Raw genomic sequence first — 26,993 nt, 5'->3', positions numbered from 1 at the left:
ACAATGGTTTCCGTCAACTACAATGGTGGTCATGACGATAGATGGAATATGAAAATGTATGTCATTTTTGTTTTGTTATTAAAGGTTAATAGATGACGTTATTATGAAAACAGTGTAACGTTAAGCGTTTTCCTCGTATATGCTTGATGTTTATACATTGTACGTTGTGTGGAAAATGTCCAAATCAAGGAGAATGTTTCGGTAGAGATGAAATGTAAAGTTAGTTGTCTAAAATTGGATTTGAGTAAAATCTATACCTTGCCCCTTAAACCTGGTACGCCCAGAGAATTGCCCTGAAGGCAGTTACGCCCACTTCTGAGCCGAGGGTATAAAACCTGTGAGTGCAGAATTAACATAGTAGACTAAGTGACCCGAGCTGCAGCCAAAGGTCTAAAAGGTCAACGAATCCAAAACGCAACAAGTTGAAGACAAAGAAATCTTTTTCTACCCAAGCTACGGATGAGTAGAGTGTCTAAGCGGGTGTATTCAAGCCGAACCACCTAGCCTCCACTCCATATCGAATCGTTGTGTCTACACTCTTTCATCTTTACGCTGTGAGCTCTGAGCTACAGAGCTATCTGTCCCCCGAAGACCCCTTCCAGAGCGAGAACAAAGGAACAGGCCAGTAAAGCCAAAGGACACAGACATCGTGTCATGAGGACACCTAGAGAGGTGCGCAGGAGAAGTGCATCATTGAGCAGCTTGAATGGTCCACGCGGGAAAATCCACGGAGAACCTCCACAAGTAATTACATCATTATATTCTGACTCATAACAGCGGCAGTTTGGGGCAAGGCTAGGGTTAGAATGAGCATAGCTGACAATTTCACCCAAATGTATATTCCTCTTGTGTACTTTCTCTCTTTCTCTCTCTTTTAAATCCCCATTTTGGGTAACACGCGCCCTAGTGTGTTGGCCCGTTATACTAAGTTCTAATCAATAGCCTAGAATGTGTTTTTGTGTATGTGTATCTTTTATCATCATTTTAGCTTTTTAGTAAATAAACATTCAACTAAGACTGGTGTGGTGCGAATTCATTAGTGAGACCCGGGTCCGTGCAGAATCCCGGGCTTAACGACGTTCAGAACGAGACTGTTAGAGGCAACTGGTTAATTAGCGGATGTGGTAAAATCGATATTCTGATATTCTTTGAGTTAATTTGGGAAGTAGAAACTCAATAAAAACTAGTTTTCCCATGTTGCCCCAGGTTAATGAGTTAATAATTGCTTGATTCAGTTAATCACGTAATTAGAAACTTGTAATCATTCGATGAGCAACAGTCGCCACATTAACTAATACAACGTCACGACATCTGTATGTAGGCAGCAGTCTCACTGTGTTAGTGATGGCTGTTGAACAGAATGATGGTCTTGTGATAGAAGCTCTTTTTCTAGTCTCTCGGTCCCAGCTTTGATGCACCTGTACTGACCTCTCCTTCTGGATGGTAGCGGGGTGAACAGGCAGTGGCTCAGGTGGTTATTGTCCTTGATGATCTTTTGGCCTTCCTGTGACATTGGGTGTTGTAGGTGTACTGGTGGGCAGGTAGTTTGCCCCCAGTGATGCGTTGTGCCAACCGCACCACCCTCTGGAGAGTCCTGCAGTTACGGGAGAGCCCTGCAGTTGCCGTACCAGGCGTTGATGCAGCCCGACAGGATGCTCTCAATTGTGCATCTGTGACAGTTTGTGAGGGTTTTAGGTGACAAGCCACATTTCTTCAGCCTTTTTCACCACACTGTCTGTGCGGGTAGACCATTTCAGTTTGTCCGCGATGTGTACGCCAAGGAACTTTCCACCTTTTCCACTTCTGTCCCTTCGATGTGGATGGGGGGATGCTCCCTCTGCTGTTTCCTGAAGTCCACGATCATCTCCTTTGTTTTGTTGACGTTGAGTGAGAGGTTGTTTTCCTGACACCACACTCCGAGTGCCCTCACCTCCTCCCTGTAGGCCGTCTCGTCATTGTTGGTAATCAAGCCTTCTACTGCTGTGTCGTCTGCAAACTTGATGATTGAGTGGGAACCGTGCATGGCCACGTAGTCATGGGTGAACAGGGAGTACAGGAGAGGGCTGAGCACACACTCTTGTGGGGCCCCAGTGTTGAGGATCAGCTTAGTGGAGATGTTGTTTCCTACCTTCACCACTAAGGGATACCAGATTTGCCGACGGGAGGGTGGGTGGGGGGGGGGGGGGGCATTATATGCATCGCAGAAGTTAGAGTAGCAGTGATCCAGGGTTTTGCCAGCGCGAGTATTACATCAATATGCTGATAGAATTTAGGTTGTCTTGTTCTCAGATTTGCTTTGTTAAAATCCCCAGCTACAATAAATGCATACTCAGGATATATGGTTTCCAGTTTGCATAAAGTCCTGTGAAGTTTCTTGAGTGCCGTGATGGTATCAGCTTGAGGGGGGATATACACGGCTGTGACAATAACCAACGAGAATTCTCTTGGAAGATAATATGGTCCGTATGAGACCGTATGAGACCGTATGAGACTGTATGAGACCGTATGAGACTGTATGAGACCGTATGAGACTGTATAAAACCGTATGACACTGTATGAGACCGTATGAGACTGTATGAGACCGTATGAGACCATACGAGACCATACGAGACCTAATGGGACCTAATGAGACCTAATGAAGACAATTTAGAGTGTGAATGAGTGAGAGTGGGTATGGTGGTGTTTGTATGTGAGGTGAAAGTGGAGTTAAGAGAGAAGGTAGGAGCTAAGACACGTCTTTACATCTAGATCAAACCAAGGGCATATATACAGTCAAGCTACCAAATATACTGCATAATACCTCCCTATGCATGTTCGGTATATGAGGAGTAACCTTAGCCATCCATCAATCCATGGAGGCCCGGTCCGGACACCCACCTTGCCTGTTGTACTCATCTGCCTTGTGGTGCACCAGATCAGCTACAGTGCAGCCCCCGTAAATCAGCCTTTGGTCGTGGTGGTCGAAGGCCTTGAGCGTCTCACTGGAGCTGTAGGACTTCTGAGTGGTCACGCGGCACTCCTCCGTGTCCAGGGAGGAGGTGGTGTATTGGGGGTCTTTACCACAACGCGCCCTGGTCAGAGAGCGCTGCTGGTGCTGCTGGAGCCCCCGATGGTCCTTTAGATCCATGCCGGGAGAGGGGAAGGAAGGGGGGTAGAGAGATGGGGAGGAGGAAGGTTTGGAGGCCTCCTAGAAGGGTGTGACAGTCAGACTCGTCTTCAGTCACCTAGAGGAAATGAGAGAGAGGGGGAGAAACATGTCAGAATGAATGAAAAAGAGATGCCATTTATATGAGTCATCTAAGTAGTACCAGTAAAATACATGTTGCAAGGTAGAAAGCAGATATTTGGGGAGGAAGAGAAGGTATTTTCAGGAAATGGGTCTATTAACCTGTTGGGGATGGGGGCGCTGTTTAGACTATTTATGCTAATGTGGCTAATTTTTTAAACGGCTTCCCACAAAATCCTTGATCGTACAATATGCATATTATTATTATTATTGGATAGAAAACAGTCTATAGTTTCTATAGGAGTTGAAATTTTGTCTCTAAGTGGAACAGAGCCCATTCTACAGCAATTTCCCTGACATGGAGTCAGATTTGAGAAACGTTGGCCACTTTTCTGAAGTCATTTAAAAGGGCTCTGTCGTTGCTATGACTATACGGACACTTCTTACGTCTTCCCCTGGATGCCTTTACGTGATGACGATTCCAACGGGCTCGATTGCTCGTTCACAGGCCCTACAAATGAAAAAAACCTTTAGCTAGCAAGTCTTTTCTTGCTGCGTAACGCGCGTGGAAGACACCGACCCTCTCCTGTTCCAAGCGTTAGTTTAGCCTGTTATATTTCTCCGGTCATCTTTTCACTCGTTATAGGAGTTACAAACATCACAAAGTAGTTAATTTAAAGCGTTTTATAGCAATTTATATCCGTTTAGTGCGATTTTGGGACATTTATTTTTGCAACGATGTGAAAAGTTGGGCACGCTTTTCAGTTCATCCCGAACGTAGTTGACATTTCCACATGGCAAGAGGACAGCTTTCCACCAAAAGACGATTTCTCCCAAGAAAGGATCCTTTGCCCAAGATACTGATGGAAGAACAGCTCAAGGTAGGACATTTTTATTATGATAAATCGTGTTTCTGTCGAAACATTTTAGTGGCTTAGGACGCCATGTTTTTTGACGTAGCTTCGCTTGGCGCAAACTGTATTGAAAAGTAAGGATAAATTAAAAAATGTAATAACGCAATTGTATTAAGAATTAAATTGTCTATCAATCCCTGTCCACCCTATATTTTTTAGTCACGTTTATGAGTATTTATGTATAAGAGTAGATCACTGTCTAAGTGGCGCAAGGACGTTTTCTTTACCAGCTTGTCTACATTTCACATTGTCTAACCATGATTTTGGTGGCTAAATATAAACATTTTCGATCAAACTGTATATGCATGTTGTAATGTGATGTTACAGGAGTGTCATCGGAAGAATTCTGAGAAGGTTAGTGAAAAAATTAATATCTTTTGGCGATGTTGACTTTTATCGCTCACTTTGGCTAGAATCAATGCTGGGCTGCTAATTGCTATGTGCTAAGCTAATATAACGATTTATTGTGTTTTCGCTGTAAGACACTTAGAAAATCTGAAATATTGTCTGTATTCACAGGATCTGTGTCTTTCGATTCGTGTATGCTGTGTATTTTTACGAAATGTTTGATGATTAGTAGTTAGGTAAACACGTTGCTCATTGTAATTATTCTAGTCCATTTGTGATGGTGGGTGCAATTGTAAACTATGCCATATACCTGAAATATGCACTTTTTTCTAACAAAACCTATCCCATACCATAAATATGTTATCAGACTGTCATCTAATGAGTTTTTTTGTTGGTTAGGGGCTATAAATATCTTAGTTTAGCCGAATTGGTGATGGCTACTGGTGTTGGTGGACAAATAAAAGATGGTGGATTATGCTAATGTGTTTTTAGGTAATAGATGTACATCTTTACATATTGTGTCTTCCCTGTAAAACATTTTAAAAATCGGAAATGTTGACTGGATTCATAAGATCTGTGTCTTTCATTAGCTGTATTGGACTTTAATGTGTGAAAGTTAAATATTTTAAAAAAATATTTTTTTTGAATTTCGCGGCACTGGTTTTTCAGTGGGGGGGGGGGGGGGGTGCCGCTAGCGCCACGCTGATCCTAGACAGGTTAAAGGCTATTTTAAAACAATAGAGAAGGAACACAGCGAACAATGATGTTCTGCTGATGACAGAAAGAACTGTCAGTGCTGTCAGCCCTATTGGCCCTAGTCAATAGTAGTGCACTACAAAGAGAGAGACAGAGAGATATAGAGAGGAGAGAGAGAGGAGACAGAGAGGAGAGAGGGAGAGGAGAGATGGAGAGAGAGAGAGAGGAGAGAGAGAAAGGAGAGATGGAGAGATGGAGAGAGAGAGAGAGAGAGAGGAGAGAGAGATAGAGAGAGGAGAGAGAGAGGACAGAGACAGGAGAGAGAGGAGAGAGAGAGGAGAGAGAGGAGAGAGAGAGCAGAGAGAGAGAGCAGAGAGAGAGGAGAGATGGAGAGAAAGAGAGACAAAGATACAGAGATGAGAGAGAGAGAGAGGAGAGATGGAGAGAGAGAGGAGAGATGGGGGGGAGAGGAGAGAGAGAGAGGACAGATGGAGAGAGAGAGAGAGAGAGAGAGAGAGAGGAGAGAGAGAGACAGAGAGAGGAGAGAGAGAGAGACAAAGAGATAGAGAGGAGAGAGAGAGAGAAGAGATATGGAGAGAGAGGGGAGAGAGAGAGAGACAGAGAGATAGAGAGAGGAGAGAGAGAGAGGAAAGATAGAGAGGAGGGATGTAAATAAAACCCATATTTATGTTTATTTATTTTCCCTTTTGTACTTTAACTATTTGCACATCATTACAACACTGTATATATACATATTATGACATTTGAAAGGTCTTTATTCTTTTGGAACTTTTGTGAGTTTCTCATTTTTATTTTTATTTTGTTTATTTCACCTTTGTTTATTATCTATTTCACAGCAGGTGTAGAGAGCAACATGAAGGACATATCATGAGAGGAGAAATTACTTGAGGGCCTCGCCAGTCTCTCCCTCATTATCACAGGTACAGCCAATCCTAATCCCCCAGAGGCTACACCGGATAATCTCTCTCTCTCTCTCTCTCTCTCCCTCTCTCTCTCTCTCTCACGCAGGCAGGCAGTCACTCACACACACACACACACACACACACACACACACACACACACACACACACACACACATACAAACACACAAACACACAAACACACGCACGGAGGAAACAATTTCATAACAGCAAGATAAAATGTGTAGAATACTATCTCAAACAAGCAACAGCTGTACCAGACAACACCTAACACACACACACACACACACACACACACACACACACACACACACACACACACACACACACACACACACACACACACACACACACACACACACACACACACACACACACACACACACACACACACACACACACACACAGTGAAAAGCTCGAAATAGTGATTCCCAGTAAAAAGTAAAAAAAAACAGTAAAAAAAACATTGCCTGTCAAAGGGTTATTCCCCTTCCAGCTTTAATCAACAGCATTACATGTATTACATGAAATACAGTCTGATCACATCCTGGTGATGTAGATGCAATATGATCCTGTGTGATTCTGACACTAATACAGTCTGATATTAGAGCAGTAGCCTAACGCACTGATTTACATTATGGTGGTTCAAGTTCAAATAACACCAGTCAACATACAGGTCATATTTAGGCTGTGTTACGTATGTCTCTTTAAATCTGCATAATCCCATAACGTTTTGCTGATGATCATCTACGGAATATGTCCAGCTACAGAGCCCAGCACCAGTCAAGTCCATAGCCACCAGTCAAGTCCATAGCCACCAGTCAAGTCCATAGCCACCAGTCAAGTCCATAGCCACCAGTCAAGTTCATAGCCACCAGTCAAGTCCATATCCACCAGTCAAGTTCATAGCCACCAGTCAAGTCCATAGCCACCAGTCAAGTTCATAGCCACCAGTCAAGTCCATAGCCACCAGTCAAGTTCATAGCCACCAGTCAAGTCCATAGCCACCAGTCAAGTTCATAGCCACCAGTCAAGTCCATAGCCACCAGTCAAGTTCATAGCCACCAGTCAAGTCCATATCCACCAGTCAAGTTCATAGCCACCAGTCAAGTTCATAGCCACCAGTCAAGTCCATATCCACCAGTCAAGTCCATATCCACCAGTCAAGTCCATAGCCACCAGTCAAGTCCATATCCACCAGTCAAATTCATAGCCACCAGTCAAGTCCATAGCCACCAGTCAAGTTCATAGCCACCAGTCAAGTCCATAGCCACCAGTCAAGTTCATAGCCACCAGTCAAGTCCATAGCCACCAGTCAAGTCCATATCCACCAGTCAAGTTCATAGCCACCAGTCAAGTCCATAGCCACCAGTCAAGTCCATATCCACCAGTCAAGTCCATAGCCACCAGTCAAGTCCATATCCACCAGTCAAGTCCATATCCACCAGTCAAGTCCATAGCCAGCAGTCAAGTCCACAGCCACCAGTCAAGTCCATATCCACCAGTCAAGTCCATATCCACCAGTCAAGTCCATAGCCAGCAGTCAAGTCCATAGCCAGCAGTCAAGTCCATAGCCAGCAGTCAAGTCCATAGCCAGCAGTCAAGACAAAGTCCATAATTGTCATATAAAGGTAATAATAACAAACAAAGTCCAGCCAACAGACAGAAATAGAACATATAAGCAGAAACATAAACACATAATAAGGAGAATAAAGTGTATAATTGCCTCACTAACTGGCTAATTACCGGCAATGAGATACAGTACCAGTCAGAAGTTTGGACACATCTAGTCATTCCAGGGTTTGTCTTTATTTGTACTATTTTCTACATTGTAGAATAATAGTGAAGACATCAAACTATGAAATAACACATATGGAATCATGTAGTAACCAAAAAAGTGTTAAACAAATCAAAATATATTTTATATTTAAGATTCTTCAAAGTAGCCACCTTTGCCTTGATGAAAGCTTTGCAAGGAGAGAGGGAGTGGTGGTGGGCGGAACAGGACAGGAGATGGGGAAGAACGGAGTAGGTTGGGTGATTAGCCAGGGAGAAGTGTGTGTGTGTGTGTGTGTGTGTGTGTGTGTGTGTGTGTGTGTGTGTGTGATAGCAACAAGGCAGTAAAGAGAGGCCAAGGAGGTGAGGACGGAGAAAGAGGGAGAGAGAGGGAGAGAGGTAGGGAGAGAGGTAAAGATGGTTAGAGGGATGGAGGAGGGGCATAGAGGAATATCAGGGACAGGATATCCATCAAATCCCGCCCACAGGTGTGCTTTTCTCAAGGTCAGATATAAACAGACACTTTGAACACGCCACAGACACGCTAGAAACCATGTTGACAGCACCCCGGCCACAGAATTCCATTCATCAAGCTTAATAAGTTATCCAAAGAATGGATGGAAGGAAGGACGTATGGAGAAGAGGAGTGAAACGAGATTGAGGAGAATAGGCTTGAACATGAAATGCAGACAGAATGAGAAAGGTAATTGGAGACTGATAGCAGGGTGGACTGAGGAGGAATCTGGGTAATATAATGGCTTTTGTGCCAAAGAAACGTTGAGGAGGATGAAAAGACACCTAGCGAAGGGACAGACATAACAGCTACAATCGGCCCTGTCCAGACACATCTACAGTCACACGTATTGGTGAGGACGTTGGTGTATGTGTGTGTGGTGGATGAAGTTGCCTACAGAGTACAACTAGTCTCTAAACACATCTGTTAGCTGTCTGACTCTGATTGAATAATGTCTGAAGTAACAAATTATAATTACTTCCACATTGAAACAGAATAGAGCACCTCAACATTCGTTCTATGTCTCCTTTGTTTATGTTATATTGGTTGGAGTTGTCATAATCTTTTATTTGAGAGGAATTTAAACAACAAAAATCTGCCGGTTTCCGAACACAAGACTCCTACTATTGAGAAAGGCTGTGAATTGTGGGTAAAAGCATTTGGCTTCAATTATCTGTTGTTGACTGTTGTTACTGTGGAAATGAAGCTGTTTACTGACTTTGTTCTGAAAGAGAGAAACAAGAAAGAGAAGGCGAGAGAGAGAGAGAGAGAGACAGAAGAGAGGAGAGAGAAAAAGGGAAAAGGAGAGAGAGAGAGAAAGAGGGGGTGAGAAAGAGAGAAGGAGAGAGAGAGAGTGAGAGAGAGAGTGAGAAAAAGGGGTGAGAGAGAGGAGAGAGAGAAAGAGGGGGTGAGAAAGAGAGAAGGAGAGAGAGAGAAAGGGAAAAAGGGAGAGAGTGATTCCTGTTGTGTAGTGAACACAATGGGAGACAGAGAGCTGTTTTCAAGTGCTGGGCGCAGCAGGTGTATATTTGTAAAGGACCACAGGAGGAGGCAGGTAGCTGGGTCCAGGGGCAGGCAGAAGGTCATACACAGGGGGTTCAAAAAGTCAACAGTACAGGCAGGGAAAAGGCTAGCAATGTCACCAAGGAGATCAGGCAATAGGTTGATATCAGGAAATCTAATAGGCTAAACTCCAGGCAGGGAATAGGGAAAAGGAGTTGTTAGTGAGGCAGGCAAAAACTATCATACACAAGGAGTAAATTACGGGAAAAACAGCGCTCTAAAAGCCATGTGTCACAAAACAAACAATACCTCACCGTGATGGGGTGCAAAGAACTGAACTAAATAGTGTGTGATAATGACATACAGGTGTGTGAACAGGTGATCAGAATTCAGGTGATTGGGATCTGGAGAGTGAGCTGCGTTCAGGGGATCTATGTGTTTGAGAGTGTGAGCTGGAGAGTGATCTGCGTTCAGGGGATCTACGTGTTTGAGAGTGTGAGCTGGAGAGTGAGCTGCGTTCAGGGGATCTATGTGTTTGAGAGTGTGATCTGGAGAGTGAGCTGCGTTCAGGGGATCTATGTGTTTGAGAGTGTGAGCTGGAGAGTGATCTGCGTTCAGAGGATCTATGTGTTTGAGAGTGTGAGCTGGGGAGTGACCTGCGTTCAGAGGATCTATGTGTTTGAGAGTGTGAGCTGGAGAGTGAGCTGCGTTCAGAGGATCTATGTGTTTGAGAGTGTGAGCTGGAGAGTGAGCTGCGTTCAGGGGGGATCTATGTGTTTGAGAGTGTGAGCTGGAGAGTGAGCTGCGTTCAGGGGATCTATGTGTTTGAGAGTGTGAGCTGGAGAGTGAGCTGCGTTCAGGGGATCTATGTGTTTGAGAGCGTGAGCTGGAGAGTGAGCTGCGTTCAGGGGGGATCTATGTGTTTGAGAGTGTGAGCTGGAAAGTGAGCTGCGTTCAGAGGATCTATGTGTTTGAGAGTGTGAGCTGGAGAGTGAGCTGCGTTCAGGGGATCTATGTGTTTGAGAGTGTGAGCTGGAGAGTGAGCTGCGTTCAGAGGATCTATGTGTTTGAGAGTGTGAGCTGGAGAGTGAGCTGCGTTCAGAGGATCTATGTGTTTGAGAGTGTGAGCTGGAGAGTGAGCTGCGTTCAGGGGATCTACGTGTTTGAGAGTGTGAGCTGGAGAGTGAGCTGCGTTCAGGGGATCTATGTGTTTGAGAGCGTGAGCTGGAGAGTGAGCTGCGTTCAGGGGGGATCTATGTGTTTGAGAGTGTGAGCTGGAGAGTGAGCTGCGTTCAGGGGATCTATGTGTTTGAGAGTGTGAGTTGGAAGCAGACGTTACATGTCGACTCCTACTCAATTAAACACAAGGGCAAATCTGTATTCTCTCTGCTAAACAGCACAGATCTCTGATAAAGACCTTATTTCTGTAGAACTGCTATGCTGTTTGGGAGAAGATAGACCTCATTTATGAATATCAAAAGTAAACAGACAAAAACTGTGTTGCACGCAACGCAATTACCAACAGAGAACCAGTGTTTAACCTGTTATGGCTGCACGCTGAATATTGAAAAAACTGGAAAATGTGTGCACATTTTCAAACGGCCTCCTAAGAAACTTTTTATTTTCCAATATGCATATATTTACTACTGTTGGATAGATAACAGTCTGTAGTTTCTAAAAAGGTTTGAATTGTTTCTCTAAGTCGAACAGAAATATTTTTACAGCCATTTTCCCAGCCGAATTGAGTTTTCCAAAATGCGATGTGTCTCTTTAAGACCTTCTCTATAAAAGGCCCTTTGACTTAGGACCATAGGGACACGTCACAGGCGTTCGTCAGACTGTAATGCGGAAGTGAGAATTGAAAGGAGTCGAATATCTCGTCCATGGACTGAATAACACAACTTCTTGTGAGACCTGCGCAGTTAAAAAAAAAATCCGGGCGCGAAGGATAATTTGTTCTCGGCTTCTGGAACAAGGTAGATAACGTTGAATATGATGCCTGACTACGATATTATTTGATACATGTCACAAAATCATCCTAAAGTATGTTTTTTCAATATACTTTAATGTCTTCCCTTGTATAGCTGTTATCGTTGACCAGGTTCGCTTTCAACCTGAGAACTCTAAAAGTACACCTCCTTTACAGAGGAAGCCATGTGGAGTGTGTCTGTCTTACTGTCTGTCTGTCTTAATGACTGCTATCTGAGTGATCTGGGAACACACACACACACAGCCATGGTTCGGTTCAGCTGGAAACTGGTGTCCATGTTGGATCCAAGAGGAGCCTCCTCTGCCAAATGAGGAGAGAAGCAGCAAACAGCTGCACCACAGGAAACAGACCAGAGAGCTATCAACCTCACACACCACAGGAAACAGACCAGAGAGCTATCAACCTCACACACCACAGGAAACAGACCAGAGAGCTATCAACCTCACACACCACAGGAAACAGACCAGAGAGCTATCAACCTCACACACCACAGGAAACAGACCAGAGAGCTATCAACCTCACACACCACAGGAAACAGACCAGAGAGCTATCAACCTCACACACCACAGGAAACAGACCAGAGAGCTATCAACCTCACACACCACAGGAAACAGACCAGAGAGCTATCAACCTCACACACCACAGGAAACAGACCAGAGAGCTATCAACCTCACACACCACAGGAAACAGACCAGAGAGCTATCAACCTCACACACCACAGGAAACAGACCAGAGAGCTATCAACCTCACACACCACAGGAAACAGACCAGAGAGCTATCAACCTCACACACCACAGGAAACAGACCAGAGAGCTATCAACCTCACACACCACAGGAAACAGACCAGAGAGCTATCAACCTCACACACCACAGGAAACAGACCAGAGAGCTATCAACCTCACACACCACAGGAAACAGACCAGAGAGCTATCAACCTCACACACCACAGGAAACAGACCAGAGAGCTATCAACCTCACACACCACAGGAAACAGACCAGAGAGCTATCAACCTCACACACCACAGGAAACAGACCAGAGAGCTATCAACCTCACACACCACAGGAAACAGACCAGAGAGCTATCAACCTCACACACCACAGGAAACAGACCAGAGAGCTATCAACCTCACACACCACAGGAAACAGACCAGAGAGCTATCAACCTCACACACCACAGGAAACAGACCAGAGAGCTATCAACCTCACACACCACAGGAAACAGACCAGAGAGCTATCAACCTCACACACCACAGGAAACAGACCAGAGAGCTATCAACCTCACACACCACAGGAAACAGACCAGAGAGCTATCAACCTCACACACCACAGGAAACAGACCAGAGAGCTATCAACCTCACACACCACAGGAAACAGACCAGAGAGCTATCAACCTCACACACCACAGGAAACAGACCAGAGAGCTATCAACCTCACACACCACAGGAAACAGACCAGAGAGCTATCAACCTCACACACCACAGGAAACAGACCAGAGAGCTATCAACCTCACACACCACAGGAAACAGACCAGAGAGCTATCAACCTCACACACCACAGGAAACAGACCAGAGAGCTATCAACCTCACACACCACAGGAAACAGACCAGAGAGCTATCAACCTCACACACCACAGGAAACAGACCAGAGAGCTATCAACCTCACACACCACAGGAAACAGACCAGAGAGCTATCAACCTCACACACCACAGGAAACAGACCAGAGAGCTATCAACCTCACACACCACAGGAAACAGACCAGAGAGCTATCAACCTCACACACCACAGGAAACAGACCAGAGAGCTATCAACCTCACACACCACAGGAAACAGACCAGAGAGCTATCAACCTCACACACCACAGGAAACAGACCAGAGAGCTATCAACCTCACACACCACAGGAAACAGACCAGAGAGCTATCAACCTCACACACCACAGGAAACAGACCAGAGAGCTATCAACCTCACACACCACAGGAAACAGACCAGAGAGCTATCAACCTCACACACCACAGGAAACAGACCAGAGAGCTATCAACCTCACACACCACAGGAAACAGACCAGAGAGCTATCAACCTCACACACCACAGGAAACAGACCAGAGAGCTATCAACCTCACACACCACAGGAAACAGACCAGAGAGCTATCAACCTCACACACCACAGGAAACAGACCAGAGAGCTATCAACCTCACACACCACAGGAAACAGACCAGAGAGCTATCAACCTCACACACCACAGGAAACAGACCAGAGAGCTATCAACCTCACACACCACAGGAAACAGACCAGAGAGCTATCAACCTCACACACCACAGGAAACAGACCAGAGAGCTATCAACCTCACACACCACAGGAAACAGACCAGAGAGCTATCAACCTCACACACCACAGGAAACAGACCAGAGAGCTATCAACCTCACACACCACAGGAAACAGACCAGAGAGCTATCAACCTCACACACCACAGGAAACAGACCAGAGAGCTATCAACCTCACACACCACAGGAAACAGACCAGAGAGCTATCAACCTCACACACCACAGGAAACAGACCAGAGAGCTATCAACCTCACACACCACAGGAAACAGACCAGAGAGCTATCAACCTCACACACCACAGGAAACAGACCAGAGAGCTATCAACCTCACACACCACAGGAAACAGACCAGAGAGCTATCAACCTCACACACCACAGGAAACAGACCAGAGAGCTATCAACCTCACACACCACAGGAAACAGACCAGAGAGCTATCAACCTCACACACCACAGGAAACAGACCAGAGAGCTATCAACCTCACACACCACAGGAAACAGACCAGAGAGCTATCAACCTCACACACCACAGGAAACAGACCAGAGAGCTATCAACCTCACACACCACAGGAAACAGACCAGAGAGCTATCAACCTCACACACCACAGGAAACAGACCAGAGAGCTATCAACCTCACACACCACAGGAAACAGACCAGAGAGCTATCAACCTCACACACCACAGGAAACAGACCAGAGAGCTATCAACCTCACACACCACAGGAAACAGACCAGAGAGCTATCAACCTCACACACCACAGGAAACAGACCAGAGAGCTATCAACCTCACACACCACAGGAAACAGACCAGAGAGCTATCAACCTCACACACCACAGGAAACAGACCAGAGAGCTATCAACCTCACACACCACAGGAAACAGACCAGAGAGCTATCAACCTCACACACCACAGGAAACAGACCAGAGAGCTATCAACCTCACACACCACAGGAAACAGACCAGAGAGCTATCAACCTCACACACCACAGGAAACAGACCAGAGAGCTATCAACCTCACACACCACAGGAAACAGACCAGAGAGCTATCAACCTCACACACCACAGGAAACAGACCAGAGAGCTATCAACCTCACACACCACAGGAAACAGACCAGAGAGCTATCAACCTCACACACCACAGGAAACAGACCAGAGAGCTATCAACCTCACACACCACAGGAAACAGACCAGAGAGCTATCAACCTCACACACCACAGGAAACAGACCAGAGAGCTATCAACCTCACACACCACAGGAAACAGACCAGAGAGCTATCAACCTCACACACCACAGGAAACAGACCAGAGAGCTATCAACCTCACACACCACAGGAAACAGACCAGAGAGCTATCAACCTCACACACCACAGGAAACAGACCAGAGAGCTATCAACCTCACACACCACAGGAAACAGACCAGAGAGCTATCAACCTCACACACCACAGGAAACAGACCAGAGAGCTATCAACCTCACACACCACAGGAAACAGACCAGAGAGCTATCAACCTCACACACCACAGGAAACAGACCAGAGAGCTATCAACCTCACACACCACAGGAAACAGACCAGAGAGCTATCAACCTCACACACCACAGGAAACAGACCAGAGAGCTATCAACCTCACACACCACAGGAAACAGACCAGAGAGCTATCAACCTCACACACCACAGGAAACAGACCAGAGAGCTATCAACCTCACACACCACAGGAAACAGACCAGAGAGCTATCAACCTCACACACCACAGGAAACAGACCAGAGAGCTATCAACCTCACACACCACAGGAAACAGACCAGAGAGCTATCAACCTCACACACCACAGGAAACAGACCAGAGAGCTATCAACCTCACACACCACAGGAAACAGACCAGAGAGCTATCAACCTCACACACCACAGGAAACAGACCAGAGAGCTATCAACCTCACACACCACAGGAAACAGACCAGAGAGCTATCAACCTCACACACCACAGGAAACAGACCAGAGAGCTATCAACCTCACACACCACAGGAAACAGACCAGAGAGCTATCAACCTCACACACCACAGGAAACAGACCAGAGAGCTATCAACCTCACACACCACAGGAAACAGACCAGAGAGCTATCAACCTCACACACCACAGGAAACAGACCAGAGAGCTATCAACCTCACACACCACAGGAAACAGACCAGAGAGCTATCAACCTCACACACCACAGGAAACAGACCAGAGAGCTATCAACCTCACACACCACAGGAAACAGACCAGAGAGCTATCAACCTCACACACCACAGGAAACAGACCAGAGAGCTATCAACCTCACACACCACAGGAAACAGACCAGAGAGCTATCAACCTCACACACCACAGGAAACAGACCAGAGAGCTATCAACCTCACACACCACAGGAAACAGACCAGAGAGCTATCAACCTCACACACCACAGGAAACAGACCAGAGAGCTATCAACCTCACACACCACAGGAAACAGACCAGAGAGCTATCAACCTCACACACCACAGGAAACAGACCAGAGAGCTATCAACCTCACACACCACAGGAAACAGACCAGAGAGCTATCAACCTCACACACCACAGGAAACAGACCAGAGAGCTATCAACCTCACACACCACAGGAAACAGACCAGAGAGCTATCAACCTCACACACCACAGGAAACAGACCAGAGAGCTATCAACCTCACACACCACAGGAAACAGACCAGAGAGCTATCAACCTCACACACCACAGGAAACAGACCAGAGAGCTATCAACCTCACACACCACAGGAAACAGACCAGAGAGCTATCAACCTCACACACCACAGGAAACAGACCAGAGAGCTATCAACCTCACACACCACAGGAAACAGACCAGAGAGCTATCAACCTCACACACCACAGGAAACAGACCAGAGAGCTATCAACCTCACACACCACAGGAAACAGACCAGAGAGCTATCAACCTCACACACCACAGGAAACAGACCAGAGAGCTATCAACCTCACACACCACAGGAAACAGACCAGAGAGCTATCAACCTCACACACCACAGGAAACAGACCAGAGAGCTATCAACCTCACACACCACAGGAAACAGACCAGAGAGCTATCAACCTCACACACCACAGGAAACAGACCAGAGAGCTATCAACCTCACACACCACAGGAAACAGACCAGAGAGCTATCAACCTCACACACCACAGGAAACAGACCAGAGAGCTATCAACATCACACACCACAGGAAACAGACCAGAGAGCTATCAACCTCACACACCACAGGAAACAGACCAGAGAGCTTATCCTTAGAAGTATCATTCCTCCCTCTCCCTGCCTCCCTTTCTCCCTCATTTCCCCCCTTCTTCTCTCAGTCTCCTATCATCCTATCTCCTACCTCTCTCCCTGCCTCCCTTTCTCCCTCATACCCTCCCTTCTTCTCTCAGTCTCCTATCATCCTCTTTCCTCCCTCTCTCCCTGTCTCCCTTTCTCCCTCATACCCTCCCTTCTTCTCTCAGTCTCCTATCATCCTATCTCCTACCTCTCTCCCTGCCTCCCTTTCTCCCTCATACCCTCCCTTCTTCTCTCAGTCTCCTATCATCCTCTTTCCTCCCTCTCTCCCTGTCTCCCTTTCTCACGCATTCCTTCCCTTCTTCTCTCAGTCTCCTCTCGCCTGCAAGGCCGGGTGACACTTATACTCACACACATCCTCTATTGCTGATACACACATGCACGCGCACGTACACACGCACACTCTACACACACGCACGTGCACCCAGAGATGCAGGGTGGCGGTGAGAGGGCTTCACGGCAGAGCCAAGGTGCAAACAGACTAGGTAATTACACAGCAGCTCAGAGAGGCTGATAGGAAGAACAGGGCCAAGATGAGAATAAGCTCTGAGAGTAAGAGGGTTGAGAGGACGGAGGAAGGAGAAGAGGGAGAAGAGGAGAGAGAGGAGGGAGGGGGAGAAGTGGGAGAAGAGAGGATGGAGGAGAGGAGGGATAGGAAGGAGAAGAGAGGAAGGAGGAGAAGATAGAGTAGGGAGAGAGAGGAGAGAGAGAGAGTTCTCTACTGAACAAAAATATAAACGCAACAAGTTTTTCCTGAGCTGAAATACGCACAAAAAGCTTATTTCTCAAAAATGTTGTGCACAAATGTGTTGACATCTCTGTTAGTGAGCATCTCTCCTTTGCCAAGATAATCCAACCACCTGACATGTGTGGCATATCAACAGTGGAGGAGAAAGTACCCGAATGTCATACTTGAGTAAAAGTAAAGATACCTTAATAGAAAGTCACCCAGTAAAATATTACTTCAGTAAAAGTCTAAAAGTATTTGGATTAAATATACTTAAGTTTAAAAAGTAAATGTAATTGCTAAAATATACCTAAGTATCAAAAGTAAAAGTAGAAATCATTTCAAAATCCTTATATTTAGCAAACCAGACGTCACAATTTTCTTGTTTATTTATTTACTGATAACCAGGGGCACACTCCAACAATCAGACATAATTTACAGATAGCCAGGGGCACACTCCAACACTCAGACATAATTTACAGATAGCTAGGGGCACACTCCAACACTTAGACATACTTTGCTGATAGCCAGGGGCACACTCCAACACTCAGACATCATTTACAAATGAAGCATTTGTGTTTAGTGAGTTCGCCAGATCAGGATGACTTGGGATGTTCTCTTGATACGTGCATGATTTTACAATTTGTCCTGCTAGCCATTCAAAATGTAATGAATACTTTTGCGTGTCAGGGAAAATGTATGGAGTAAAAAGTACATTATTTTCTTCAGGAATGTAGGGAAGTAAAAGTTGTCAAAAATATAAATAGTAGAGTACAGATACCCCAAAAACGACTTAAGTAGTACTTTAAAGTATTTTTACTTAAGTACTTTAAACCACTTCATATCAAAAAGCTGATTAAAACTTCTTGTCAATAGGGGGGCGCTGTTTTCACTTTGGAAAAAATCGTGCCCAAATTAAACGGCCTCGTACTGTGTTCTAGATCATACAATATGCATATTATTATTACTATTGGATAGAAAACACTCAGAAGTTTCTAAAACTGTTTGAATTATATCTGTGAGTAAAACAGAACTCATTTGGCAGCAAACTTGCATACAGGAAGTGAAAAATCTGAAAACGAGGCTCTGTTTCAGGGCCTGCCTATTCAACTGGCTTTTATTTATCGATATGTATGCACTTAATACACCTTCCACTAGATGTCAACAGGCAGTGGAAGGTTGAATGTGGTATCTAGCTTGATCTGAGGCCGAATAAGAGCTTTTGGAGTGGCAGGTCCGGAATTTTGTTTGTTGTCGACGGCACGCGGGGGACCTCGACATTGTCTTCTGAAAAGCGTTAGGTATACACGGCAAATTGCTCCGGCTCTGATTTTATTTGATACATATGAGAAAAACATCATAAAGTACGATTTTTCAACTGAGTTGTATCAGTATATTCAACGTTTATTGTGACTTTTGGAATTTTCCGTTCTTTGCGCCAAGAGTTGATGGGCATGATCGCGCCACATGGATAGCCATGGTTGCTAATTCGACAGAAGAAATGGACATTCTAAAACCAAACAACGATTTATTCTGGACCAAGGACTCTTTGCACAACATTCTGATGGAAGCTCAGCAAAAGTAAGACACAATTTATGATGTTATTTCGTATTTCTGTGGAATACGTTGACCCTAACAGGGCGGAGAATATGTGAAGTAAAGGTTAAACAGCATGATCATTACAAAGGTGCACCTTGTGCTGGGGAAAATACAATACCACAATAAAATGAACAGTTTTGTCACACAACACCATACCACAGATTCCTCAAGTTTTGAGGGACCATGCAATTGGCATGCGGACTGCAGGAATGTCCACCAGAGATGTTGGCAGATAATTTAAGGTTAATTTCTCTACTATACACCGCCTCGCCTCCAACATCGTTTTAGAGAATTTGGCAGTACGTCCAACCGGTCTCACAACCGCAGACCATGTGTAGCCACGCCAGCCCAGGACCTCCACATCCGGCTTCTTCACCTGCAGGATTGTCTGAGACCAGCCACCCGGACAGCTGATGAAACTGAGGAGTATTTATGTCTGTAATGAAGTCCTTTTGTGGGGAAAAACTCATTCTGAATGGCTAGGCCTGGCTACCCAGTGGGTGGGCCTATGCCCTCCCAAGCCCACCCATGGCTGAGCCTCTGCCCAGTCATGTGAAATCCATATACTGGGGCCTAATGAATTTATTAAAATTGACTAGTTTCCTTATATGAACTATAACTCAGTAAAATAATTGAAATTGTTGCCTGTTGCATTTATTTTTTTGTTCATTATATATTAAACAAACAATGAAAAATGAGAAAGAGGGAAAGATCAGGGGGGTTGAGAGGGAGAGAAGAAGACATAATTAGAGAGAGACAGAAAGAGAGAAGGAGAGTGAGATAGAATAGGAGAGAGAGAGTGCTTGTACAGCCCCACAACCTGTGATCTAACAACTACCAGTGATAAACACCCAGTAGGTCAGACAAACTTTGCAGAGGAACCAGCAGTGAGTTATTAGAATAATACACTCCTGACAGACCCCTTGTCTCTCTGCTGCCTACACACAGGGAGAGGACGGAGGATTAATAACTCAGAGTCACACACACACACCCAAACACACACACACACACACCCAAACACACACACACACCCAAACACACACCCACACACACACCCAAACACACATACAGCGTGCTCAGTGTCAGGACTTGACATTCTTACCATCTGTCGTGTCGAATATTTAAATGTGCAATAAATGCCAGTGGGGACAGGCGATGACTTCGTCTAATTAACGCCTGCCAGAGGTGACACGCCAAGGGGTTAGGGTGGAAGGAGGGAGAGAGGGAAGGAGGGAGGGAGGGAAGGAAGACGGGAGGGTGTGTGTGTGTGTGTGTGTGTGTGTGTGTGTGTGTGTGTGTGTGTGTGTGTGTGTGTGTGTGTGTGTGTGTGTGTGTGTGTGTGTGTGTGTGTGTGTGTGTGTGTGTGTGTGTGTGTGTGTGTGTGTGTGTGTGTGTGTGTGTGTGTGTGTGTGTGTGTGTGTGTGTGTGTGTTAGTGTGTAAATGATTGATTAGAATGTTCCGATGAGGAAACACAGCGGACGTGCCAATCAGACACTCTGGTATTTAGAAATACTCTGTGCACTGACTGACAGAAAAAGACACACACACACACAGCATAACAACAGCTATAGGGCTGGTTGACCCTGGATCAGTGATACCTGCCAGCAGAGACACATTCACCAGCTGAAATGTCAGAGAGAGAGAGAGAAAGAGAGCGAGAGGGGGAAAGAAAGCGAGAGAAAGAGAAAGAGGGAAAGAGAGAAAGAAAGAAAGGGGAAGGGGGTGAGGAGAGAGTGATGAAAGATGGAGGGACTGAGTGTGTGTGTGTGTGTGTGGAGCAGAGTCACTGAAGGGCTTTTGAGAACAATCCAAACCACACACACACACACACACAGACACACACACACACACACAGACACACACACAGACACACAAACACGCACACTCCAAATCCATTATATTCTATAGAAAAACCCTGTGATACACACATGGAGCCTGAAAAGCTCACTTCAAAATGAGAGCAGGTCAATGTACAGGATGCCTGATAGTCTGCTGTGGGTCCACATTCTCTTTCCTCTTCTTACTCTGCTCTCGCTCTCCATTTCCTGCATAGCTCTCCCTCCTTTCTCTCTTTATCTACTCTGTTTGCCATCATCCCTGTCTCGCTCCATCTCTGATACCTCTCTCCCTCTTCCCCCTCTCTCCCTCCTCTCCCTCCTCTCCCTGGTCAGTCAGTCAGTCAGTCAGTCAGTCAGTCAGTCAGTCAGTCAGTCAACATGTGTGTCTGTTCAGTCAGTCAGTCAGTCAGTCAGTCAGTCAACATGTGTGTCTGTTCAGTCAGTCAGTCAGTCAGTCAGTCAGTCAGTCAGTCAGTCAGTCAACATGTGTGTCTGTTCAGTCAGTCAGTCAGTCAGTCAGTCAGTCAACACGTGTGTCTTTTCAGTCACTCAGTCAGTCAGTCAATATGTGTGTCTGTTCAGTCAGTCAGTCAATAAGTGTGTCTGTTCAGTCAGTCAGTCAATATGTGTGTCTGTTCAGTCAGTCAGTCAATGTGTGTGTCTGTTCAGTCAATGTGTGTGTCTGTTCAGTCAATATGTGTGTCTGTTCAGTCAGTTAGTCAGTCAATATGTGTGTCTTTTCAGTCACTCAGTCAGTCAGTCAATATGTGTGTCTGTTCAGTCAGTCAGTCAATAAGTGTGTCTGTTCAGTCAGTTAGTCAATATGTGTGTCTGTTCAGTTAGTCAGTCAATATGTGTGTCTGTTCAGTTAGTTAGTCAATATGTGTGTCTGTTCAGTCAGTTAGTCAATATGTGTGTCTGTTCAGTTAGTCAGTCAATATGTGTGTCTGTTCAGTCAGTCAGGCAATATGTGTGTCTGTTCAGTCAGTCAGGCAATATGTGTGTCTGTTCAGTCAGTTAGTCAATATGTGTGTCTGTTCAGTCAGTTAGTCAATATGTGTGTCTGTTCAGTCAGTTAGTCAATATGTGTGTCTGTTCAGTCAGTCAGTCAATATGTGTGTCTGTTCAGTCAGTTAGTCAATATGTGTGTCTGTTCAGTCAGTTAGTCAATATGTGTGTCTGTTCAGTTAGTCAGTCAATATGTGTGTCTGTTCAGTCAGTCAGGCAATATGTGTGTCTGTTCAGTCAGTCAGGCAATATGTGTGTCTGTTCAGTCAGTTAGTCAATATGTGTGTCTGTTCAGTCAGTTAGTCAATATGTGTGTCTGTTCAGTCAGTTAGTCAATATGTGTGTCTGTTCAGTCAGTCAGTCAATATGTGTGTCTGTTCAGTCAGTCAGTCAGTCAATATGTGTGTCTGTTCAGTCAGTTAGTCAATATGTGTGTCTGTTCAGTCAGTTAGTCAATATGTGTGTCTGTTCAGTCAGTCAGTCAATATGTGTGTCTGTTCAGTCAGTCAGTCAGTCAATATGTGTGTCTGTTCAGTCAGTCAGTTAGTCAATATGTGTGTCTGTTCAGTCAGTCAGTCTGTCAATATGTGTGTCTGTTCAGTCAGTTAGTCAATATGTGTGTCTGTTCAGTCAGTTAGTCAATATGTGTGTCTGTTCAGTCAGTTAGTCAATATGTGTGTCTGTTCAGTCAGTCAGTCAATATGTGTGTCTGTTCAGTCAGTCAGTCAGTCAATATGTGTGTCTGTTCAGTCAGTTAGTCAATATGTGTGTCTGTTCAGTCAGTTAGTCAATATGTGTGTCTGTTCAGTCAGTCAGTCAGTCAATATGTGTGTCTGTTCAGTCAGTCAGTTAGTCAATATGTGTGTCTGTTCAGTCAGTCAGTCAGTCAATATGTGTGTCTGTTCAGTCAGTTAGTCAATATGTGTGTCTGTTCAGTCAGTTAGTCAATATGTGTGTCTGTTCAGTCAGTTAGTCAATATGTGTGTCTGTTCAGTCAATATGTGTGTCTGTTCAGTCAGTTAGTCAATATGTGTGTCTGTTCAGTCAGTAAGTCAATATGTGTGTCTGTTCAGTCAATATGTGTGTCTGTTCAGTCAGTTAGTCAATATGTGTGTCTGTTCAGTCAGTCAGTCAATATGTGTGTCTGTTCAGTCAGTCAGTCAGTCAATATGTGTGTCTGTTCAGTCAGTCAGTCAGTCAATATGTGTGTCTGTTCAGTCAGTCAGTCTGTCAATATGTGTGTCTGTTCAGTCAGTCAGTCAGTCAATATGTGTGTCTGTTCAGTCAGTCAGTCAGTCAATATGTGTGTCTGTTCAGTCAGTCAGTCAGTCAATATGTGTGTCTGTTCAGTCAGTCAGTCAGTCAATATGTGTGTCTGTTCAGTCAGTCAGTCAGTCAATATGTGTGTCTGTTCAGTCAGTCAGTCAGTCAATATGTGTGTCTGTTCAGTCAGTCAGTCAGTTAGTCAGTCAGTCAGTCAATATGTGTGTCTGTTCAGTCAGTTAGTCAATATGTGTGTCTGTTCAGTCAGTCAGTCAGTTAGTCAGTCAGTCAGTCAATATGTGTGTCTGTTCAGTTAGTCAGTCAATATGTGTGTCTGTTCAGTCAGTCAGTCAATATGTGTGTCTGTTCAGTCAGTCAGTCAATATGTGTGTCTGTTCAGTCAGTCAGTCAATATGTGTGTCTGTTCAGTCAGTCAGTCAGTTAGTCAGTCAGTCAGTCAATATGTGTGTCTGTTCAGTCAGTCAGTCAGTTAGTCAGTCAGTCAGTCAATATGTGTGTCTGTTCAGTCAGTCAGTCAGTTAGTCAGTCAGTCAGTCAATATGTGTGTCTGTTCAGTCAGTCAGTCAGTTAGTCAGTCAGTCAGTCAATATGTGTGTCTGTTCAGTCAGTCAGTCAGTTAGTCAGTCAGTCAGTCAATATGTGTGTCTGTTCAGTCAGTTAGTCAATATGTGTGTCTGTTCAGTCAGTCAGTCAACATGTGTGTCTGTTCAGTCAGTCAGTCAGTTAGTCAGTCAGTCAGTCAATATGTGTGTCTGTTCAGTCAGTTAGTCAATATGTGTGTCTGTTCAGTCAGTCAGTCAGTTAGTCAGTCAGTCAATATGTGTGTCTGTTCAGTCAGTCAGTCAATATGTGTGTCTGTTCAGTCAGTTAGTCAATATGTGTCTGTTCAGTCAGTCAGTCAGTTAGTCAGTCAGTCAGTCAATATGTGTGTCTGTTCAGTCAGTTAGTCAATATGTTTGTCTGTTCAGTCAGTTAGTCAATATGTTTGTCTGTCCAGTCAGTCAGTCAATATGTGTGTCTGTTCAGTCAGTCAATCAATATGTGTGTCTGTTCAGTCAGTCAGTCAATATGTGTGTCTGTTCAGTCAGTTAGTCAATATGTTTGTCTGTTCAGTCAGTCAGTCAATATGTGTGTCTGTTCAGTCAGTCAGTCAATATGTGTGTCTGTTCAGTCAGTCAGTCAATATGTGTGTCTGTTCAGTCAGTCAGTCAATATGTGTGTCTGTTCAGTCAGTCAGTCAATATGTGTGTCTGTTCAGTCAGTCAGTCAATATGTGTGTCTGTTCAGTCAGTCAGTCAATATGTGTGTCTGTTCAGTCAGTTAGTCAATATGTGTGTCTGTTCAGTCAGTCAGTCAATATGTGTGTCTGTTCAGTCAGTCAGTCAGTCAATATGTGTGTCTGTTCAGTCAGTCAGTCAGTCAATATGTGTGTCTGTTCAGTCAGTCAGTCAGTCAATATGTGTGTCTGTTCAGTCAGTCAGTCAGTCAATATGTGTGTCTGTTCAGTCAGTCAGTCAGTCAATATGTGTGTCTGTTCAGTCAGTCAGTCAGTCAATATGTGTGTCTGTTCAGTCAGTCAGTCAGTCAATATGTGTGTCTGTTCAGTCAGTCAGTCAGTCAATATGTGTGTCTGTTCAGTCAGTCAGTCAGTCAATATGTGTGTCTGTTCAGTCAGTCAGTCAATATGTGTGTCTGTTCAGTCAGTCAGTCAATATGTGTGTCTGTTCAGTCAGTCAGTCAATATGTGTGTCTGTTCAGTCAGTCAGTCAATATGTGTGTCTGTTCAGTCAGTCAGTCAATATGTGTGTCTGTTCAGTCAGTCAATATGTGTGTCTGTTCAGTCAGTCAGTCAATATGTGTGTCTGTTCAGTCAGTCAGTCAATATGTGTGTCTGTTCAGTCAGTCAGTCAATATGTGTGTCTGTTCAGTCAGTCAGTCAATATGTGTGTCTGTTCAGTCAGTCAGTCAGTCAATATGTGTGTCTGTTCAGTCAGTCAGTCAGTCAATATGTGTGTCTGTTCAGTCAGTCAGTCAGTCAATATGTGTGTCTGTTCAGTCAGTCAGTCAGTCAGTCAGTCAATATGTGTGTCTGTTCAGTCAGTCAGTCAGTCAATATGTGTGTCTGTTCAGTCAGTCAGTCAATATGTGTGTCTGTTCAGTCAGTATGTGTGTTCTGAGCGTATCCCATCCAGTTGTCATGCAGACAGGGAGTAGGGAGTATGAACTAGGGAGTAGGGAGTATGAACTAGGGAGTAGGGAGTATGAACTAGGGAGTAGGGAGTATGAACTAGGGAGTAGGGAGTATGAACTAGGGAGTAGGGAGTATGAACTAGGGAGTAGGGAGTATGAACTAGGGAGTAGGGAGTATGAACTAGGGAGTAGGGAGTATGAACTAGGGAGTAGGGAGTATGAACTAGGGAGTAGGGAGTATGAACTAGGGAGTATGAACTAGGGAGTAGGGAGTATGAACTAGGGAGTAGGGAGTAGGGAGTATGAACTAGGGAGTAGGGAGTATGAACTAGGGAGTAGGGAGTATGAACTAGGGAGTAGGGAGTATGAACTAGGGAGTAGGGAGTATGAACTAGGGAGTAGGGAGTATGAACTAGGGAGTAGGGAGTATGAACTAGGGAGTAGGGAGTATGAACTAGGGAGTAGGGATAGCTGTCCTGCAGCAGAGGACAGCGGTCAAGAGAGGAATAGATAACTGTCCTGCAGCAGAGGACAGTGGTCAAGAGAGGGATAGATAGATGTCCTGCAGCAGAGGATGCTGGTCCGGAGAGGGACAGATAACTGTCCCGCAGCAGGGGATGCTGGTCCAGAGAGGGATAGATAGATGTCCTGCAGCAGATGATGCTGGTCCAGAGAGGGACAGATACCTGTCCTGCAGCAGAGGACAGCGGTCAAGAGAGGGATAGGTAACTGTCCTGCAGCAGAGGATGCTGGTCCAGAGAGGGACAGATAACTGTCCCGCAGCAGGGGATGCTGGTCCAGAGAGGGATAGATAGATGTCCTGCAGCAGAGGATGCTGGTCCAGAGAGGGACAGATACCTGTCCTGCAGCAGAGGACAGTGGTCAAGAGAGGGATAGAGAGCTGTCATGCAGCAGAGGATGCTGGTCCAGAGAGGGATAGAGAGCTGTCCTGCAGCAGAGGATGCTGGTCCAGAGAGGGACAGATAGCTGTCCTGCAGCAGAGGATGCTGGTCCAGAGAGGGACAGATAACTGTCCTGCAGCAGAGGACAGTGGTTAAGAGAGGGATAGAGAGCTGTCCTGCAGCAGAGGAGTCTGATCCAGAGAGGGACAGATAGCTGTCCTCCAGAAGGGGATGCTGGTCCAGAGAGGGACAGATAGCTGGCCTCCAGATAGCTGTCCCAGTAGTAGTAGCAGTAGCAGTAGTAACAGTAGTAGTAGCAGTAGCAGCAGTAGTAGTAGCAGTAGCAGCAGCAGTAGTAGTAGCCATAGCAGTAGTAGTAGTAGTAG

At 45.2% G+C, this 26,993-nt stretch overlaps 1 protein-coding gene across 1 annotated transcript in view; it reads right to left on the bottom strand.

The window, feature by feature from the left end:
* The window catches only part of LOC129858405 (teneurin-2-like), a 187,910-nt gene that overhangs the window by 45,293 nt on the left and 115,624 nt on the right, over positions 1-26,993 (bottom strand). The window contains exon 2 of the mRNA XM_055927606.1: positions 2,878-3,224. Coding sequence (XP_055783581.1) covers positions 2,878-3,127 — 250 coding nt within the window. The 5' untranslated portion in view covers positions 3,128-3,224. The remainder of the gene's footprint in view (positions 1-2,877; positions 3,225-26,993) is intronic.

Source organism: Salvelinus fontinalis, chromosome 6 (assembly GCF_029448725.1).
Source record: "Salvelinus fontinalis isolate EN_2023a chromosome 6, ASM2944872v1, whole genome shotgun sequence".
Lineage (NCBI taxonomy): Eukaryota > Metazoa > Chordata > Actinopteri > Salmoniformes > Salmonidae > Salvelinus > Salvelinus fontinalis.
Note: the sequence above shows the minus strand (reverse complement) of the source record. Positions and strands in the feature narration are given on the sequence as shown.